The 20,401-nt window shown below is 46.9% G+C and overlaps 7 protein-coding genes and 1 non-coding gene across 8 annotated transcripts; 4 read left to right on the top strand and 4 right to left on the bottom strand.

Annotated features, from left to right (window-relative positions):
* Positions 1 to 4,655: 4,655 nt before the first annotated feature.
* On the top strand, positions 4,656 to 8,116 carry F4817DRAFT_53673 (uncharacterized protein). Its single transcript, XM_049307607.1, has 3 exons — positions 4,656 to 5,381; positions 5,441 to 5,813; positions 5,955 to 8,116. The coding sequence occupies exons 1-3, from the start codon at positions 4,939 to 4,941 to the stop codon at positions 8,007 to 8,009; spliced, it is 2,871 nt and encodes a 956-aa protein (XP_049160482.1). The 5' UTR covers positions 4,656 to 4,938; the 3' UTR covers positions 8,010 to 8,116.
* Positions 8,117 to 8,765, top strand: F4817DRAFT_53668 (uncharacterized protein). Its single transcript, XM_049307606.1, has one exon. It carries the CDS (start codon positions 8,223 to 8,225, stop codon positions 8,577 to 8,579), a length of 357 nt encoding a protein of 118 aa, XP_049160481.1. The 5' UTR covers positions 8,117 to 8,222; the 3' UTR covers positions 8,580 to 8,765.
* A 2,095-nt stretch (positions 8,766 to 10,860) lies between these two features.
* F4817DRAFT_332795 (ribosomal protein S30) lies at positions 10,861 to 12,253 on the bottom strand. Its single transcript, XM_049302696.1, has 4 exons — positions 12,072 to 12,253; positions 11,970 to 11,995; positions 11,563 to 11,667; positions 10,861 to 11,506 (listed from the first exon to the last, which is right to left on the bottom strand). Exons 1-4 carry the CDS (start codon positions 12,103 to 12,105, stop codon positions 11,483 to 11,485), a joined length of 189 nt encoding a protein of 62 aa, XP_049160480.1. The 5' UTR covers positions 12,106 to 12,253; the 3' UTR covers positions 10,861 to 11,482.
* Positions 12,254 to 12,508: 255 nt separating this feature from the next.
* F4817DRAFT_332793 (pyridoxamine 5'-phosphate oxidase-domain-containing protein) lies at positions 12,509 to 13,804 on the top strand. Its single transcript, XM_049302695.1, has one exon. The coding sequence runs from the start codon at positions 12,814 to 12,816 to the stop codon at positions 13,600 to 13,602; it is 789 nt and encodes a 262-aa protein (XP_049160479.1). The 5' UTR covers positions 12,509 to 12,813; the 3' UTR covers positions 13,603 to 13,804.
* A 289-nt stretch (positions 13,805 to 14,093) lies between these two features.
* On the bottom strand, positions 14,094 to 14,192 carry F4817DRAFT_t62. The gene has a single exon. It is a non-coding gene; the product is annotated as a tRNA-Leu (tRNA).
* Positions 14,193 to 14,754: 562 nt separating this feature from the next.
* Positions 14,755 to 15,498, bottom strand: F4817DRAFT_364158 (uncharacterized protein; the record flags this gene model as incomplete). Its single annotated transcript, XM_049306719.1, has 1 exon — positions 14,755 to 15,498. The coding sequence occupies one exon, from the start codon at positions 15,496 to 15,498 to the stop codon at positions 14,755 to 14,757; it is 744 nt and encodes a 247-aa protein (XP_049160478.1).
* A 595-nt stretch (positions 15,499 to 16,093) lies between these two features.
* On the bottom strand, positions 16,094 to 18,442 carry F4817DRAFT_332792 (MFS general substrate transporter). The gene is made up of 2 exons (XM_049302694.1): positions 16,618 to 18,442; positions 16,094 to 16,565 (listed from the first exon to the last, which is right to left on the bottom strand). The coding sequence occupies exons 1-2, from the start codon at positions 17,994 to 17,996 to the stop codon at positions 16,229 to 16,231; spliced, it is 1,716 nt and encodes a 571-aa protein (XP_049160477.1). The 5' UTR covers positions 17,997 to 18,442; the 3' UTR covers positions 16,094 to 16,228.
* Positions 18,443 to 18,594: 152 nt separating this feature from the next.
* F4817DRAFT_332791 (Cenp-O kinetochore centromere component-domain-containing protein) lies at positions 18,595 to 20,367 on the top strand. The gene is made up of 2 exons (XM_049302693.1): positions 18,595 to 18,769; positions 18,831 to 20,367. The coding sequence occupies exons 1-2, from the start codon at positions 18,688 to 18,690 to the stop codon at positions 19,640 to 19,642; spliced, it is 894 nt and encodes a 297-aa protein (XP_049160476.1). The 5' UTR covers positions 18,595 to 18,687; the 3' UTR covers positions 19,643 to 20,367.
* Positions 20,368 to 20,401: the final 34 nt, after the last annotated feature.

Below are 20,401 nucleotides of genomic sequence, written 5' to 3'. Positions count from 1 at the left end.
GTTACAGCGAATCTGCATGATTCCAGACGCAGCCAAGTCGTCGAATGAGAGACATTGAATAGACATCAAATATATTAATAAGGATATGCGATAGTCGTTATAATAGGCGCTATATTTATGGTCCCATCTTACTTACACCGGGGATGTAGGTGGAGGGTATTGGTACTATGTATGTAATTTCAAGGATTTGACATGTGACAGAGTTCTGGTCCTCAATATGCATCTCGACTTGCCGTTGGGCGTCTAGACAGGGAAGTGACACGACGCGGTAGCTCATATCCCACACTTTAACGATAAAAGCTGTTATGCATGTATATATTGCAGTAGGAATTTAATTCACCTACGAGTGTCCGGGTTCCAAGTTCCTGCTGTTGCGCAAGAGAAGGCGGCGATCTACGCCTTGGTCTTGCAACGCTGAAGATTCCAGGCTCGATCCTAATCTGATTCTGAGATGATGACTGGCTACCCTACCAGCTAGCCCACTACCAGCCTCTTCTTCAGGTGACGGACGAACTTGACCAATGCAGCTAACGATCAACTGAGGGGTGTCCCGGCCCACTACCACGCGAACGAAAAGTAACCGTTAGACCTTAGCGGCTTCACTAAAGGACTTAGCCATGACAATAATGGCTAGCGAGTTAGCGGATGGTTTCGTCATTATCGTTCCAAACGACGGGGAGCCGGAACCATCCTCCAAAGAGGCTTGTGTGAGAGGAAAGCCGCGAGGCTGAGTGAGTGTTCTTTTCTGCCGTGTTGGTTAGGCCGTTATTTATCGAAAATGGGCAGCATTGAAGTTAAGAGAAAAAGAAAAAAAATTGAAAAAGAGGGCAGTACCAATGGGACATCAGATATGGCCATGGTATAAGAGAGACGCAGGTTCATACGAGATCTGTTGACCAAAAATAGAATGAATGCTGCTGGTATGGTGGAGTTCGTAATTCAACTACATAGTATGGTAGCGGACGGCTATTAAGCAACTCCAGTAGTGTATGTACTGAAGCAACTCATGGTCAGTAGTGGTGTACCGCGAGCTTGTCAGCTTTAGATGATCCATTAGCCACGGTCTCTCGCTTGCTGTCTCCTACCACACTTGGTGAAAGAGAGGCTTGAGTGGGGATTAAATGGCCTGTGGGCTGGGCCCTTGCTTGACTTGTCTTGCGACATCTTGTCAGGGTTCGTACAAAAAGTGTGGGGGTTCGTTCATCTGGTCCATGTAAGACTAGTGTAGTGTATTTGACCCTTGTTCTTCTAACCCTTGGTCCTTGGCTCGACCCTTGGCTTGGACCGCATTGCGCGTCCCGCGTACCCTTTACTTTACCGGTACAGAGCACAGCTCTCATCCGTTGCGAACCCTTTCCCACATCTGCAAAACTGTCGAGGTGCAAAGATGCTGTGACTGACCTGGTCCCTTCGACATCGGAACTCGCTGGCCCGGTTCTAGATCGCAAGCTTAATCCCCTCTTAAGGCTCCGAGTCCGACTACATATCGGACCATAGTATAGGCTAGTGTTCAATCTTGTGCTAGAAATCTTCCGTTTCACGTAGATACCAACGAAGGATTTTTTATTTTGTTTTACCAGGACACTTCCAAGTATCGCGGAGACGAGACGAAGGAATATTTGATGTTGTCCATGTGATCTTTTCGTCTTTTACCGTGTGAGCTATCACTCTCAACAATGGGAACCCCCACCTCGGTGAAATTCTCGCTTCTCGACGGGATGACGACCTGTCTCCCTAAAGACGACGTTGCTGTAATACATCCCGCGGCGGGCGTTGGAAAGTGTTGGACCTAGCGGACCGAGGGGACGTCGGTTACTTAAGTTAGAACGTCTAGAGCTGCCCATGTAGTTTGAAGAGCCCGCTAGGTTAAATAAATACATTGAGAATCAATTCGCGCCATCTATGCTTGCTTCTATGCTGCTTGGTCATCCTGAGGCTGGTGACACAACCTCATGCACAGTTCTTTGCCGTCGAATTGGAAAATGGGACACCTTTCCAAGTTACCCTCCTACATTATTAATGGACAAAGCCAACACCATCAATGGATGACAGTACGCTTTTAGAAATGAGCTTTGCAATTGCGGCTTCGGAGCTCAAGCTTGCTAGCCGCCCATAGGCCATGGCAAGTATGAGTGAGACAAGAGTTGCTATCCCCATCCCCGTGTCTTTGTGAGTATAACGCTCGAGTCTCTAAGCCGTCCGTAGGACATCTTCTTACCGGCTTTTCCCGAGACCCATAAAGACTCCTTACCAAGTGAGCATAGCGTCGATACTAGCCTACCTGTAGGGTCCGAGTACCTACAACTCACTAGGATGTTAAACACTATTTAATGGAGATGTTACTTGAAACAGTTAATAAGTATTATACTATTTCATTTGTATGGCAAAGTACAAAGCTCTTAGAAGATTCTGGCTTAATCTTTACTTAAACCGGTAATTTTAGATGATAAAAGTCTTTCCGAAACACGAGATGCGTATCTTGCCATAATATTTCGAGTGTCCTGATACCTCGCTCTTTTCAGTAACATCTCCACTAAATAGCATTGAAGATCCTGGTGAGTTGTAGTGTAGGTAGGTATTAAGAATATCTGAGCCGCGAGGCAGCGAAAGCATATGAAGCTTTTAATTCGAGTCTAACGAGTTTAACTAACTAGCACCTGAGCAGCGTTGTTTCTTTCCCGCCGCTCCACAAATCGGCGTTAGACCGGACGATACTCTCACGATAGGTATATCACGATCCGAACGAGGACCATCCTTACCTTATTTCTTTAGCGCTACAACGTCCATGCAGATTGAAGTTACCAAAGGGTCGACTAAAACTGACTGATCTTACATTTTCATCTTGGATGTTGACGTACCTGACGTCTTAGCAGCGCTCGTCACTTAACCAAAGCAGATATATACATACTTCCGATGTAGGTATTGATCGTATGGGACGGTCCGCTTCGATGCTGGTGGTAAACTGTACCGGATATTTTGCTACTGTGTGTACAATGTTAACTGTTAACATGACTTGAGGGACGCTGCAGACTGCAGTTGGACAATGAACGATGAAGAGAGAAAAAGAGAGGGGCGCGGTCGCAAGCTGGAGGAAAGCGAAGGTCGGAAGTATTTGGTACGCGGCGAATACCTTGACGCAGCACTGCAGCTGCTAAATGTAACATAATTGTACCTAGCACGGCCGGGATGTACAATACGGAAAATCATGGCTTGGGGATCTTTCCATGGACCGACGCACAAGTCACGGTCACAATTCTTTTTTTTTTTTTTTCTTCTTCAATTTTGCCTGTATGTTTCCCCCGGCGTATAACTAGCATTATTTTTACAATTCTTACATACCTAATATACCTCTACATGTACGTAGTGGCCCTCGTTACTCGTGTCATCAGTTAATGGGCAGTCCTTTACGTGCGGGTAATTGCACCAACTTGATCTGTCTTAATGTTAGTATTGGTACTTGGGGTACATGTAGGGCTACTAATATATTTGGATAGAGCCCTGTGTAAGGGTATGCCTGGTACCACAGTAGTGTACAGCACTTTAAATACCCACATATAATCCGTACATACGTACCTGTTGGTACCCTACAGATATGTACATAGGTACCTATGTACCTAACATATGTAATCGCCTAACCTTGTCGCATAACCCATAACCACCTGGGCAAGCTTTTCTATGCAGCAATGTAACTCGACAATGTCTCTCAAATCGTCTAAATGCAGACTTTCTACAACTCCCCCCAAGACCCCACGCCTGATCCGGAATATAGACATCAAGAATTATAACATATCATAACCATCGTAATTAATAAATCACAGGAGAGAGTTTTCAAACGCAAAGACTTGAAATACTTGAAATAGTAACCACCTTCAAATAATACCCCCACTAGTCGAGGTCTCTTCTTCTTTTTAATTTCGGTGCAGATCCACCCCTCGTCAGAACTCGCTTCGGCTGCATAAGAGCTTTTGGGGTCTTATGTGCGGAGGTAGTCGAAGGAATCCCTCGAGCTCCAATTGTCCTTGTGGGATTGGTCCAGGATCAGCCATCAAGAATCATCAATCCCAAGCCCTCCCAAGCCCTCCCAAGCCTTCCTAACACAACAAAGCCGCAGAAGCACCCGTTGCCCACTGGGGTCGCTGGAACCGTGGATCGCCGGGTCCCATGGATGCTAGCACCGGAATCATTCCAAGCCTAGCCTAGCCCAGTAGTAGCTCTGCTGTATTCTGCTGCTGCAACGAGAGAGAAAAACCCAGGCCCTACCTGTCCTGCCTGTCCAAGTGTGGTCCCCCCCTTCGTTCAAGGAATTACCAGCATCTGCATTTGCACTTGCATCCACCTCCATTACAAAGTCTGAGGGTGCACCCACACCCATGTCACCTAGGCAAAGCCGAACCAAACTGCCTGATGAGTGACCATCCAATCCACCCAACCCGCTCTGTGGAATTGTAAAGGGCAATGCGACAGTGAACTGCCCGAGTTGCTATTGTTGTCGTTGCTTTGCTCTGCTGTAGTAGCTGTCGCTCTTACTACCACTCCTCCGCCCTCCACAAACCTCTACCGGGAGGTGCTATACTTCACGCTTCTCCAATCTTACAAGGACGAGAGAGGTCGAACGAGCTAGCTAGGAAGGGAGAGAAAAAAAAAATAACTAATTGCGCCCTCAACCTGCAAGTTTAGCGCTGGGCTTCTACCGTTTCCATTTTATCTCTGTTCGCTATCCTCAAAGGCGCTAGGACCCGGGGGCACAAACTTTAGGATATAGTGTTCGGCTTGTGAAGGAACTTGGGCTGACAGTCCAAACCTTGGAACGTGGGGAAACTTGGAAAGTGATCCGTAATACGTACGAAATCACTTCTCCAACGACCCCGTACAAAAAAAAGAAACAGAATCCTCGACCCGAATTTCTTTTTTTTCTTCCCTTTTCGGCCCCTCTACGACATGGCCGCCAGCACAGTGTCGCCTATAGCGACCTCGAGTCCCTCGACAGCCATGAATCCCACCACGACAGAGCATGACTTTCGCTTCCCGCGAAGGCCCTTTGAGTCGGCCGCCGAATCGGCCCAGACGAGTAAGAGGAATACCGACGAGAGCAGTCCTGGTGACTTGCGCATACATGAGCTTAACTTAGATTTTACAAAACCAGACACCCACCCGACAATATTCGATTTTCTACAATCCTCGACATCCCCGAGTCTTCAGAATGGAACAACCGGAAACGACGAGAGTTTAGAGCAGCTGCAGCGAGACGATCCGCTCGCAACGCAAGTTTGGAGGTTCTTTCGTAACACGAAGCAGAGCTTACCCAACCAGGAGCGCATGGAAAATTTAACGTGGCGCATGATGCACTTGAATCTACAGAAAATACGGCGGGAAGATGCTCGGTATGTTGGTTGTTGTATAGTGTTGTGTAGGCGCATCGCGACTCTAACAGTCTCTACAGTCGCACCGCTTCTTACGAGACCGACAACACCGCGATGAACATTGCCAATGCTCCCAGTGGTATCGCACAACTTCGAAAGACGTCAGATCAGAACGTTGTACATACGGATCCCATGAATCTTGACGATTTTATATTTTCCGAGGGCGTCGCGACTCCGGCCGGATTCACAGCGACGCCTTCTCCAGACGCGAGCAAACAAGAGGCGGAGAAGGTGGCTCACACCACGGCCGCTGCTATCCCTATCAAATCCCGCAAAACACCCTCGCAGCATTTCGTCCCCCAGTCGGTTCCTGTCCCTGCTCATCAGAGAAATCAGGATGAGTTTGCCTACGTCACTCGGCACCATCGGAAAACCAGTATCGACGAGAGACGAGTGAGTAAAGCTGAGGCGCCTTTGTTTGCTGTACTAAAACAAAACATAATACCCAATCCCTTTACTTCTCACCTTGATTTACTGCGGAATTCCTATTCTCGTGCGGCAAATATATAGAGAGAGCTAATGATAATGTGATAGACTCGAAACTTGAAGCGTCCTGCTAATTTTTCCCCTCACGTCTCTGCTCTTAACAGCAATAATTATGTCTCTAACGAGATGGATGCCGATTCTGATCTCCACGAATACTCCTTAGACAACTCTCATACAAACGGCAATACCCATATACCTCACCATCCAAGTGTTCCCTTTCCTCTTGACACCTTCCCCGTGGAGAACGACCCTATCATTACTTCAGCAGGACCTTTCCAGCAGGGGTTTTCGTTCTCGCCATCGTCATCGCCAATGGTTCCTCACGGCCCCTTTTCAAACTTCTATAACCCTCACGGTGTTGCGTCCAACTCAGTCAATGGCGCAGACTACTATTCCCCACCGGGATCTGCGTATCAGTCGGCTGTTTCTACACCACATCCTATGGTAGAAAATGAGAACTTGTTTTTCGGGTCGATGGATATGCGCCATCAACGAGCACCAAACTTCCGTCCAGGACCGGCGGGGTCTATGAGGGGTCAGATGAACCAGCAATTTATGCACCAACATAACGGTAACTCTATGTTTCCACCAACCACTACCGGAGCAGATTCAAATGCCTCGTTTACGCAAACCCTTAATTTCGGTCATGTCGATCCAAGCCAAGTCTTTCAGCCGGACCACCCAGTTCGTTCTCCAGGTGTTGGCATGGCACATGAGAATATGTTTAACTTCGGTGCTGATTCCGATAACGAAGATGAGGAGGGTGGTGCGTTCGCTGATCGTAACATGGGTATTCAATTTTCACCTGAAAACGAATCAGGGATGGACATGGGCAATCAAAATTCTATGGGATGGGATGCTTCTTTGCCTGGTCAATTTAGCACACAAGCAGCTCGTTATCCTGGTGGACCGCCTCGAAAGCAAGTCACTATCGGAGGCACGACAACGGATTATTTAGAATCGGGTGATTGGGACGGCCAAGGCAGCCTACCGCGGTCCCAGTCGTTTCGATCGGCCAGCGACAGGCGTCAGAAGATCCCTCGTACAGCTTCGACGCCAAACGCCAACATGGGTGGCCGTGGGAATCCGTTCGACAAATTAGCTCAGTCGAACCCGAATTCTCCGCCAGCAGACGTGTCAGGTAATGTCTCGGGCTTCTCTTCCGTGGCACCCAGTCGACCTACTTCCCCGCCTGGTTCCAAACACGGGTCCACGAGCAACCTGCAAGCTGCCGCGGGAGGGCAGGGAGATGGAAGCACGCCTACTACTTGTACTAACTGTTTTACACAAACTACACCGCTGTGGCGTCGAAACCCAGAAGGCCAGCCCCTGTGTAACGCTTGCGGTCTGTTTTTGAAGCTCCACGGAGTCGTGAGGCCTCTAAGTCTAAAGACCGACGTTATTAAGAAACGCAACCGTGGATCTGGCACGAGCCTTCCTGTTGGCGGAACGAGCACGAGATCTAAGAAGAATACTGGCAACGCGGCAGGGACTGCCTCTGGACCCGCCTCCCGAAAAAATTCGACGTTAGCTATCTCTGCCACGAACAGCGCAACGCAGGTGACTACGCCACCATCGGTGACAAACAGAGCCGGCAGCGTCAACGAGGGCGAAAGTCCTGCAAGCGGCGCTGGCGGTTCCGGTGGTAACACGGCAGGAAGTACGCCAACTAGTTATGCGGGCTCTGCTACTGGTGCGGTGGGCGGCAAAGGTGTTGTGCCAATTGCAGCAGCTCCACCAAAGAATGCACCAGGACCGGGTGCCGCCTCACTCCCGCGAAATATCGGCGCCAACGGTTCTTCCAAGCGTCAGCGCCGTAGTAGTAAAAGCACTGGGCCAAATGAGTCATCTAACGGTATGGATGTCGACAGCCCTGAGAATTCGACAGGCTCGAATGAAGCAGCTCGTTCCATTAGTTCTTCGAGCGGATTCACTAGCATGTCGAACCCAGGAAACCTGGGTCTTGCCAACGGTTTTGGCATGTCTCAAAGACCGATGATGGGACACAGCATGACCGGAATGTCCGGGGGCTCTACTGGTGTAATGAACTCCGGATCTGGAAACGGCCCTCAAGAATGGGAGTGGTTGACTATGAGTCTCTAATCTTATTTTACCCCGAAGGATTCTGGTATGTACGTCTGTACTAGGTACTATTTACGACACAGTTCTGGGATTCCCGATTTACGCATCTGCTCAAGCGCTCTCGCTTGGATTCTGCATGGAGGTTTTCTGGCTTCGACTAATCGTGTCTGACCTAAGGAGCGAATGGCTGGACCGGTTTATTGTGAACAATGGCTCGGCTAAACTCTCTACGGCATGGATGACGAATTTTCACGACATCACATATACGGCGGCGTTGGATTCTCTAATTTTTATGACGGAGCGACCATTACTTTTTTATATACCACCACACACCCGACACTTTCGCCAGTTCTGCACATGGCTTACTGCTGCGGTATCGGGTTCTTGGCCGCTCACATAATTATACACCCAAACATTGAGATTGATTTTTTCCATCCACATGGTCCAAAGGCTACGTGCCGGGAGGAATTTATATCACAATGCTATATCACGAATTCGATAGCAATTCCACCTCAGTTTGGATTACTTAACTCTATACACTTACGAAGAATTTGCACTTGGTTCCTCTTGGCACCCGTCTACTACCTTTAATACCTTAGGTACGCAACAGGATCCTACTCGCAATACCACAAGATTCTAAACGAAACTTGGTTACGGGACATGCCGCGGCAGTTTATTAGTACGACAGCCATTTAGGACAACCCTTTACTTTGCGAGGAAGTGGTTCGGTCGGATGTGCCACGAATTTTGCGCTGTATTTTCTTTGCCTTGGTGGCTAGGACTCGGATAAGGGGTCTGTAGATACGGGATTGATACCATTGTTGTTTCTAGACAGGCACGCAGGTCACCTACGGACCTAGGAAGCATAGGGGAGGATCATGGCCACCAGACCTAGCTTTATTAAGCTACCCGTATGGACGAGTGAGCAGACTAGCAGACAGATGGATGGGGTACAAGGACAGGTCAGGAGTCAGTTGTGCTACTTCGTGGTTTAATGACGACGCTATAAGATAAGGGCATCTGAGGCGCCCACACTCTACCACCCCAATTCCTATGAAGCAGATCTTCAACCCTTTGCGGACACAATGCTGCTATTACGAATGTCTGCTCGCTTGTATAGGTAGATGCTAGGATAGAGGAAGAATATAATAAGACTAAAGCCATGTACAAAAGAACCCTATTTTTGCTAGGACCTAAGAGGCTACAACTCTTTCCTGCCTAGCACTAGGACTTGCAACGCTACAGGCAGGTGGACAGGTAAGTAGGCAGACACTGATGCTCCCTGTCCCGGCCCCGGTCCCGGTCACCCCATACCCATTGTCAGAGATGTGTATGTACGTATTTTACCCGGCAAGAAATGAAAAAGAGGGAGGCCTTGGCGTATAGTTACCTCGAGATGTACGTCGAATATCATAGGTACATCTGCATATTCCTTTCATACATCTCTCCCTTTGCTAGCTAAAATACCTCCTTGGGCATATAAATCCAGGTTTGGGGCAGAATGTATTAGGATTAGGAACTATAAGACGTGCCCCTGTTCTTCCCGGCCCGGCTTGTTTGTCAGGTAACGGGTACCTTAGGTACCTAAACAAGCTAGGTTATGTTAAGTTAGATATAGGGGTTCTTGGGGAGGTAAGGGATACTTAAGTGGTGTTGGGCATTCCATGCATGGCTTGGTTTGGTCTTTGTTCTTTCTTAGAGATCAAAGCTTGGTTAGGGGGGATAGCTGTTTCTCTGCTTTTCTTTGTTTACTTCGTCCTTGGTGCTTAAGAGGCTCAAGCCGATGGTAAGCTGGATTCGTGTCGAGGGGGTGAGGGAAGGATATTCTTAGCTCGGCTTGTCTGTCTGCCGGGCTTGTAGGCTAGTGTAGCTGAAGTGTATGTAGTTTGCTGTCTGTTTAAGGTGTTTGCATGTGATATCGAGGATAGCTAGGGCGAGTACCTTTTAGTACTTGCAGCTTTGCTATTTTTATCCGTGTTAGGTTTTTGTTCGTTTCTACGTGTTATTGGAATCTTAGAGTTGTGATTATTCGAAGCCAGGCAATATGTTTAAGGGTATTCAAGTATAATAATACGAAGGCAGAACTATTACTAGTACGTATCTAGTTAAGGGGAAATATTAACACGATTATTTAATACGGAGTATCATCACGTCTATCAAGGGGCATTTCTAAGAGTAGGGTTCCTTTATACTTGAATGATCTACTAAGTCGCTTGCTAACATTCTGATATAGTTAGAATCTTGCCGAGTGGTAAAGAAGTTTGATATGCCTAGACCTAGGTCTAATTGGAGCACATATATCAAAATGTTGCTTATTGCCTCAAGCCTATTTCTCAAGTATAACATCTAGGTTAACTAGGGTATCATCATAGGACTTATATGTCCTAGAGGAATTACCTTAGCTTATATACCCAGGTGCAGATAAGCTTGAAGGAAGCATGATAACTTGTTCTTAAGTTAAACATAATAATAATACCACCACAATATCAACCAAGGCTAATATTTGGGCAGAAGTGGAAGAGTCAGACATATCTCTAAGATCCCAGTGAGCATGTCAATAGCTAAACCTGTAAATATTCATCTTCTTTCTAGAGATAGTTGTCTTCATACATGTTTACCATGTCTGGTACCTGTTAGCTCTATAGCGGTAGAGCACACCAGGGGAAAGTATCCCGAATAAGTACTAGTATTCTATACGTATATAAAGGAAGTAGGAGTCTAAATAGACGACGAAGGGGAGAAATCACCAAATTTCCTCAGTCCCGCCTCTAGGCTAAAGGGGTATTTAAAAGACTCGGTGTCGGACACTGTTGGCCGGGATAAGACATCAGTAATCGTGTAATATAAAGATGTTATTTGCTAATAGATAAGTGGCTATTTTACATATCTCGGCATGCTTTCGTTATAAAGCATACCACGGTCATATGGCATCTAGAAGGAAGGCCTGTATCGCATTCATGACAATATCCTTTTATCTTATTTCGTAGAAAACCGTTGGCAGCCAACTCGATGGTCATATATTTCATTACTAGGCTGTTCATACGTTAAGGGTATGACAATCCAGAGAAAAATAATAGATACAGCTAGCATGATTTACGTCCGCCAGTATATCCTAGTAATACGTATAGACAATCACAATCACTTTTACCAACAACGAGCTTTGCAGAGAAAATTACTGTCCCCTGTATTTCTGCCTTTTCCAGGCGATACCTGCGTAAGTACAGACGAGAGGCCTGTGGGTAATGACCAAGACCAAGCCAGAACGATGATGCCGTATGACTCCCTAACGAAAGATGCAAATCCGTATGCATCCGTAACCTCCGTTTCATCCATTCACTTCCGATCATAATAGAGCAGAGTGTGCTTGCCTGCCATACGTAAAAGAGGTGGACGCTCAGAGCTAGACCCTGTCGAATGTCTGCTCGTCCATCGCCTTCCGAATCCTCCCGAGTACGACACGGGCTGCCCTCAAGAGGGTGGGCGCTGCGTTGCGCTTATGTGCCAGGGTTGGGGTTCATCTACTAAGGTGTTAGTATAGAATCCAGATGGATCTGGTTTGGAAAAAGATGCGCACCTTTCGCTTGCCACCAGTCAGGGTGACGTTGACGAAACGGCGGGTGTATGTGAGTCTCTTCTTGGCGCGGCCCTTAGGGGTCTTGGGCTTCTCTTGCTTCTCGACCTGTTTTAATGTTGTTAGTTTCCCGTACTACTTTATCCTTGATGATCATGTCTAAAGCAAGTGCGTATTCGATGAAAGAAGCGCGCGCATTAGGATAGCAGACGATGTAGTCCCTCTTCGGAAGGTTCGGTTGACGTGGTATTTTCGACAAAGCAAGTGGCAAATTGTAGATTATTTTGCTGCGAGTCGCTAGATATTCGAATAATCGGTTACGGTTGACGACACGAATTGCTTAAATCGTACGCGCGCTCCTTGATCGCTGATCGCAAGGATGGAATTTTCGGAATACTGGATGAACTAACCTTAGGGGTCTGAGACTTGACCTTACCTGCAAGATATTGTCAGTATATTTCCATCTCGCATCATAAATAACATGCATCAGCATTTCAATCGGAATAACGTACCGGCACGGGCGAGAGATCCGTGAACTTTTCCCATCTTGAAAGATTGTGCTGTAGATTGTTTGGAAGTCGATGAAGTTGGTAAGAGTGGAAGAAATGGGTCGATGTGGGCGGGTTTTGCTGATGAATTCGCAAGTCTTGGCACTCAGAATGATGTTGTGAGGGTTTGGAGTGGAAAGAGTCACACCGAACTGAGTCTGGCTTCGTCAAAATTTCCATAAAGGGCTAAGTAAACCCTGGTCATGTGACTACGCCTTAGCTGCATCTCCGAAAGCCCCGCGTCAAATCAAAGTTTATTGCATAACCCGGATGAGGCAAGATTCCGCGGGTATTTATCGGTACAGCGGTATTGTAGATTTTAGCGGGGATAGGTAAGTTCAGGTAAGTTCAGGTACCCTGTCTAGTTCAAGTGCGACTAATCGCATTAAGGTAAGCCCCAGACGGCAAGTGACCCACTCGACGCATCATTTCACATGGGATCGTTTGACTTCAGACCGGTGACCGGCCACTCTGCCACTGGCCTCATCTTCATCCCGTTTGATGAGCTCTGGGACAGACCGCTAAACGCCATCAAACAGACGGTATGGAAATGTAATTTCAGCTCTAACTTTAATATCTTGTAACCTTGGAGCTTTATAACTAAACTTAAAAACATCCTCTTTCCTTGTACTCTAACGCCCTACCCGTCCTTGCCGAAGTCTAGCTGCACGGCCCCTACGCACTTATACGTACACACTCTTTCGCAATGAGGTTCCTACGTAGCTTGCCTTTCGTCTCTCTAGCTGCGCGTTCCTGCGTAGCGGAACCTACCTCGGAGCCGCAGTACATCCTCAGCAACCCTCCCGCCTCGGAATCAAATTATCGGATTCCGACTTCGTATGAGTCTGCCGTGCTCGGTCGACGCATCCTAGCTCTTACTCCACTTGGCACTCTCGCCACAGTCTTCCCGGACTCGTCCCGCGGACGCCAGCCAGATGGCCTCGGCGGCGTGCCTCTCGGACTGATGGAGTACGTAGCGGATTGTGAGGAGGAGGGCAACCCTACCATCCTGGCTATTAAGATCGGGACTACCTTCAGGAATGTGGACAGCGGTTCCAACATCAGTCTAGCCCAGGAATGGACTCCCCCATACCCACCAGACAAGCGCATCAAATCCACCTTCTTCGACTGGCTGTTTGGACGTGATGCCGACACCAAGGACAGAGTGCCGTACAGCGCTGTCAATCTTCCGCGTTACAGCCTGCTGGGCTATATAGAGAAGATTGATTCGGCTGATGCTAAGGCATTGTCATCGTGCTTCGTAGATACGCATCCCGACAGCAAGTACTGGCTCCCCGGGAATGAGATTCACGAGTCCGAGTTCGTGAGACTTGTCGTTACGCAAATCTACTGGATTGGTGGCTTTGGCGACAGAGCCTATATCGGCTGGATCCCTGTCGATGAGTGGAAGAATGTCACCAGGAAGGAGTGGGAAAGTGTGAGACTACCTGGTGAGAAGAAGGGCTGGGACGAATGGAGCACTTCGGATCTATGAGTACTGGCTGCTCATATGCAGAACATGTCTGCGCAGCTTCTGTTTTCAATACCATCCGACAGTTATGTCCATTGATTTGGTAAGCGATGAGTTTGGGATATGAGTTAGGATCTTGATGGTACTATGGTAGTAGTTACATGTCCATACGCATATTTGAGTGAAAAGAATAGTAAATAATATTGATACCGCTGAAGAAGAAAAATCCCACTAAATGATATTAGACAACTCTGTGGAACTTCGTTCTTGTAACCAGAATCTATCTTTTTTGCAGCGAGTTTTCCCGTTACTGACATCAGTTAATTTCGTGGTTGAGCCTGTAATTTTCTCGTAAGAGCGCACATGTCGCATTTGAAGTACATACTTAATGTTGGTTTTCTAGGTAAAAAGGTATAATAAGATACAGCGATCCGTTATTTATTTATACTGGAAGTGCGCGAATACTAGTGCCCATCACTAGTACGAAAGACCAAAAAACCACCACAAAAAGTTTTTGACAAGAGTGGGACTTGAACCCACGCGGATTGCTCCATGAGGATTTTGGAATTAAGGTGACCTTAACCTCACGCCATAACCAACTCGGCCATCTTGCCTTGGTGGACAGGTTCGTATTAGGGTCTAATGAATAAACCGTGGATTCTAGGAATGCCCTCAATTCTTGTGGAATCTATCGTACAGGATCACAGTCCCAGGTAGGTTCGCCTCATTAGGTACCTAGTTAAATAAAATAAAATCATTACTGAAAGGAGTACGATGCGCCTACTATTTGTGATTGACTGTCCGTGAAGTTATACGCTTAGTATCAAACTAGAGTAGAGTCTACAAACGTGAGAGTAAAATGCAAATAATTTGACAGTTATTGGTTATGAGCCAGCATGCTTAGCACAGGGTTGGAAAACACAAGATCGGATTTTGCGAAGGACTTTTTAGAATCTCTATTATGCTATGTAACTATGTCTATGTGTCCCTAGGATAATGAAGAGAGTCTTTAAGGTGAAATTAGATATTAGAACCCATGGTAATGAGAATTGGCTATGATACGTTATATCCAAGCTTCAGTCTGCTATAATGTATGTATCAAGGCGGCTCAAATACGACATTAAAAATACTCATGAGGAAGCGCCATTAAACCTCCAGCAAAAGCGATGGCCACGCCTAGCGACCATCAACCGTTTTTTGGCTGGCGAGGCTTTGGCCGTCCTTTAGGCTCGTACCATTATCGCCATTAGGAGGACTCACCTCGGTTACCGGGCCTTCTAAGTCACGCCCATACCCGTTCGCCTCAAACAGCCCTTCTATGTAGGCAAAAATCGACTGTAAGCCCTCTGGGCCTTGAATGGAGTCAATCATAGATTTGCGGATGTCTGCGATGGCTTGTCTTAAAGCCTCAACATTACCACCCCCTGGCGGCGAGTGTTGGAGGCTGATCAAAATGCTGTCCGCGGCAAGGAACGCAACGTCTGCCGCGTACCGAAAGAACTTGATGGCCCAGTCCTTACCTAGGCACAACTCGATCTGGTTGAATAAGGTCTCAAGATGGACACGATGCCTCCATTTCCAGACGATAGATGGGAGACTATGCCACGTCTCGGGGTAATTGAATGCGCCGAAAGTATAGAGGTCACTGATTAACTTCTTGAACATCTCTACGGTAAACATCTCTGGGGGCGCATCGTAAACCGCCGAGAGGGCATCGCGGACGCCGCAGAGGTCGGCCAACTGACATTCTGTACATTGGATATCGACATCCCTATATCTCTCCTCGAAGAAGCCTGTAGGGCTGAAATAGTAGAGCACGATACTAGGAAGAAGGTCATCTGTTATGAATGCTTCGCAGTCCTCACAGATTCTGGGGAGAGTTACACTCAACTCAGACACGCTTATGTTGGAATTCTCCATGATGGAATGTAATGATGTTTACGTTCGTGGATGGTAATATCGTTAGAAAATTATTTGAATAAGATCCAAGTTTGAGCTCATTCATATGGATAAGGGGAGAGGGATATTTTATTTAGTATTTATACTTGACTCTAACCAAACAATGTCTTCTTACCTATTAAACAACCTTGTCCTCCTAATGAAAGCCTATATTTCAGCATCATTGTTCGGCGGTGAACAATATTGAAAAGAACGAACTAGGTTATTGTAGAGCCGGGTCATCTTTGTATGGACGTCGAACGAACAATATGGCTGGCTTAGGGTACCTATTTCATTGTATCTTACATAGCATTCCATTATCGCCATTGGTACTTTTATATGGTAATAAGATAAAGATGCGCCTGCGCCTGCGCCAAACTCCGGCCAATCAACGACTTCTTTCAATCCGATTTGGGGAATATTCACCCAAGCAATTCCACTCTATTGTTGAACACCCACCCATTTCGTCTGTCACCTAACCTGGAATGATCTACTACGAAATCCATAATATATGTACTAGATGCCAATAGCTGAACTAGTCAAAGATTTTATTACTGACCACTAGATAATGGTAAGCCCTGATGTTCACCTTGGTTGCAAATACGCCTACGCCCAAAAAACAAGCTAAGATTGCGACCACTAACGATGTTTGACAATATTTCTATTTCCTATCCATATTGTACATATAGACTACATGCTCACTAATATCCCGTTACCGAGATCCAGCCAACCTCCACGCCCTTAATGGTAGAGTTTGCAGTACCAGAACCCTCTTTCTGATATACAGAGTGAAAGTCAACACTCCTACGATGACGCAGAGGACGTTCACAATATAAAATCCGTCATGTAGGGTCTCGCACGTACCACCGCCGTGCTCGCATCGCTCTCTCTCGGCTTGAACGGCGCAGGAGAACTCTTGCGTTACAAGCGGCCCCCTGAGCGCCGAGCTATCAAGCTTCTGTGTCGAGGGACGGCATGTGGCCTGTGTAAAGGTATCCACTAGACCTAAGACGAAATATCTAGGGAATGTACCACCAAGATTGGAAACCCTGATATTGAATGTTAGCTAAGATTGACTGTGATTTGGGACATAGTACTTACGTAGCAAGCAAGGTCATATAAGTTCCGCCGATTACAGGATCGGCAACCCGAGCGTGGAATGCAGAAACAGCAACGAACATGATGGTTGAAGTAAACGTCGAGAAGACGTGCTCGCCAATGACGAGAAGAAGATACCAAGGCTGGACGCCACCAGCTGGGAAAACACTGACGGTGACCTGAGCAAAGATAGCAGCGATCAGTCGACCCACGAAGCCCCAGCACCAGAGGCGCATGGGTGTATACTCCTGAGACCACTTGCCGGCATAATAACCCAGGCCTATCTCGAAAGGAAAGTCAATGAGGACCGTCAGCGCCAGATTTTCTTTGCCAAATCCCTTTTCTAGCAACTTAAGGTTCGTCACGGCATCGTTGGCTTGAAATCCGATCTTCGAAATGAGATGGACGATAATTATGGTCTGGATATTCCGTAGCTTCAAGACATCCCACATGATCTTGTAAACATCCCAGATACCATCCTCATTCCTTGTCTTTTCTTCCTTCTTGAGAAGCGCAAGTCCAATGGTGATTGCAATGTAAGCCCAGCCCCAGAAGGTCAAGTAGCCCCCTAGGCTTAAGAGGCCCTCCTCTGACGGCACGGAGCGGAAATAGCGGTTGGCAAAATCGCTAGAATTAAAGGCCAGGAAGACGGTGTAAGATAGGAACTGGCCGGCTGTTAGACCGACCGTCTGCGCCGTCGAAGCGTAAGAAACGTTTCCCGGCGTCAGCAGAGTGAGGGCCCACCCATCAACGGCGATGTCCTGAGTCGCGCACATAAAAACCAGAAAGAACCACCAACCCGTAAAATTCCAGATGCTCGGGCCGCCTGGCTTACCTGTCGTGGCCATCAAACCCTCAATCATGGACCCAAGGTATAACATGCTGAATCCAGATATCAACTGAATTGGAAGAATCCAGCTTTTTCTCCTTCCGACTTTGGGACTCCATACTGCATCTACTATCGGGCTCCAGAACAATTTTAACGAGTACGGATATGATGCCAAGCTGAAGACACCGATTTCTCCAAACGAGAGATGCTCTTTGAGAAGGAATGGTACCGATCCACTCGCAAGACCCATAGGGACACCTTGTAAGAAATATAGCAGCACAAGTAACATAAAATTCCTCTGATCTTGCACGGGAAGCTCCCAGAATCCATGATTGTTCACTGAGGGCGTTTTCGGAATATTATCGTCGAGGGAGAATGATTCACGGCCTATGAGGTTTGCCGCGACCTGACCTGACTCTTGCGGCGGGGCGGTTTTCCGCCGCAGCTCTATATTGCTCATGTCGCCGTTCGAGTGACCATTTATGCGACCGCTCGTCGAGACCGAAAGCTTATCTCGTTTCTGAGATTTCGACCGTCGAGTTTCGACACCCATTCGTACTTTAGCGCGGGGCAGTGGGAGTGTTCGGTTGCTTAAAGCTAGCGGTTGTATTCTTGTCAAATCTCTAGTGATACAGTAGAACGATAAATGGCTGGTAGTAGAAGAAGCGTCGTTGGACTTGTACAAGTATGTTAATTATATGGTTCTCGTATATGATTTGTGGAAAGTCTTTGATCTTGTCGAATAAGTCAACAATAAAAATAAAATAGAAACCGTGGCCTTTTTAGGATCGCGTTGGAACGTGGCGAAGTGGACCCTGAATTAAAAATAAGACGAGTAACGAGTGGTTAGAATGATGGTAGAAGTCGAGAAAGCGCCAAACCCCAGATATGATTATTCCCCGGTTAGTCCATCATGGCTAAATAGTATTGCGGCTTCTTGGAGCACAGATGCAGGGAAATATGTGGACGTGTCCAAATGAAGCTGAAGCTGAAGCTTTGACCCAATGGAGTGGGAAGGAAAAGTAAATCCCTGATCGAAATGACTAATCATCATAACTAGTCTAGAAGTGCCCCACCCAGATCTAGATCTCCCCACTCATGTGCTTTATCTTCTTATCTTATCGCTATCCCCATTTACTAACACGCGTCGGCGCGTCTTCACTGAATGTTAAATTAACAGTAATGTCGGCAATTCATAATATCTATAGTAGCATCATCTTCAATCTTATATCTTATAAACAAGCATGGCTTCCGAGGAACCACAATCACAAGAACTGTCCATTGCAGAGAAGTTGGACAATGAGATTGCAACTTTGAGAGCTCAAGGTAACTGTTCATTCAGTATTATTGTCTTATGATATATGAAGTTAATGCTAATACCTTCTAGTGGAATCACTAAAACGAGATCTCAAGTTGCAAACTGCTACTTTAATAACATCAGACTCGACGCTTCAGATATTGCAAGCTGATTTAACGAAGAAATCAGGTTCAAAAAGGTCAAATGACAGCTCTAGGCTTCAGGAGCTGTTGACAAGAGTTGACGAGCAAAATGCCCATAAACAGCAATGTCTCTACCGAACATGTGCTTCTATCACGACTTTTAAAGTGCGCGACCCGGATCCTAATGCAGTAGACGGGGGTAATGTTTTGGGTTTACGATTCGAAGTCATGTCCAAGTCTCGGTTCCTTCGACCTTATTATGTTATGCTAAACCGGCCCTACCCGAATTCCCGGTTTCTGCGTGTCCACCGGCATACCGTTCCCCAGTGCATACCACTTTCTGGATTAACGGCTCGGTATCTCCCTCCACCAGCAGCCAGCGACGACGACAGCGATATGCCAAAGAGGCAAGATTTGTCGAGCTTCGTGCGGGGGTTAAGGCGGGAGCTGGTTCGCTACCACAATCGTACAGCCGTTATCGGGGATCTACGGAGCATGGCAGGTTTAGAGAGTAAGAAGGGGAAGGCTAAAGAGTTGGAGGTTCCAATCACCGATATCAGCGCGGCTGACGCACAAGCAAAGCAAATCCGTGTCGAATGGAGCGATGGGCGCTCGGGACGGCTGGTAATGGATGACGACGGCGACATCTTGAAGATGGTCGTACAGGGCGAGGATGGACAGGACCGAGAAACTATGAGACAATTTCTAGGCGGGAGCCTCCGCGTCGAAGATGTCGTCAAACAACTTGAAAGTGCATGAGCCTGCATGGTCAAGATTAAAGCGACAAGCCACACAGCCTTCCTAAATGTGACAGGTCATCTATACCTTACCAGTCAATATATTACCGGCGGTATAAACTTAGTCACAAGCTTACGACAAAATACCTCGGGTGCCACAACAGTTTCGACCAATCTCGGGTTACCGAACTCAAGACGGATCTCCACAAACAGATTAACCCATGGGGTAGTATTGGGCAATATGAAGATAACGTTACAAAAGAAACCCCCCCTAATGTGAGGACGGACTTCAATAGTAGTCGTTATATCTAATCAGAATCGGTAAGACCTTAAGGGTATGGTTGTGCGTGCCTAACAAGTTAATGCATGCGATCGCCAAGGTCAGAGATGCAAACGTTTATCGGCCCTCGATCCTTGGTCTTTAATCTTCTAATGTTCCAGAAGGTCGATTCTATATCTTTGGGTGCACGACGATAGCCTCATTCTAACCCCCACATTAATACTATAGGGAGCATTCTTGGTCGGATTAGGTAACCCTACCACTTATATAAGATATATAGTAGTTGGGTTTAATCATACGGTTGAGTTTATTCCTCGGTATACATTCGGTTATTCGGTCAAGCCCGGTTTCTAAAGGCAGCGTAGCGCAATTAAACAGTGTATACAACAGTAGTAAATTATATCTTTATACTACTACTAAATACCCGTTCAACAGTTTCCAGGACTAGCTATGCCGTGATGCAAGATAACAAATAAAAACACGTGTGTTTAGCAGTGACTG

Source organism: Daldinia loculata, assembly GCF_022478755.1.
Source record: "Daldinia loculata strain CBS 113971 unplaced genomic scaffold F4817scaffold_15, whole genome shotgun sequence".
Classification (NCBI taxonomy): Eukaryota; Fungi; Ascomycota; class Sordariomycetes; order Xylariales; family Hypoxylaceae; genus Daldinia; species Daldinia loculata.
The sequence above is the reverse complement of the archived record's forward strand: the minus strand, read 5'-3'. Positions and strand labels throughout refer to the sequence as shown.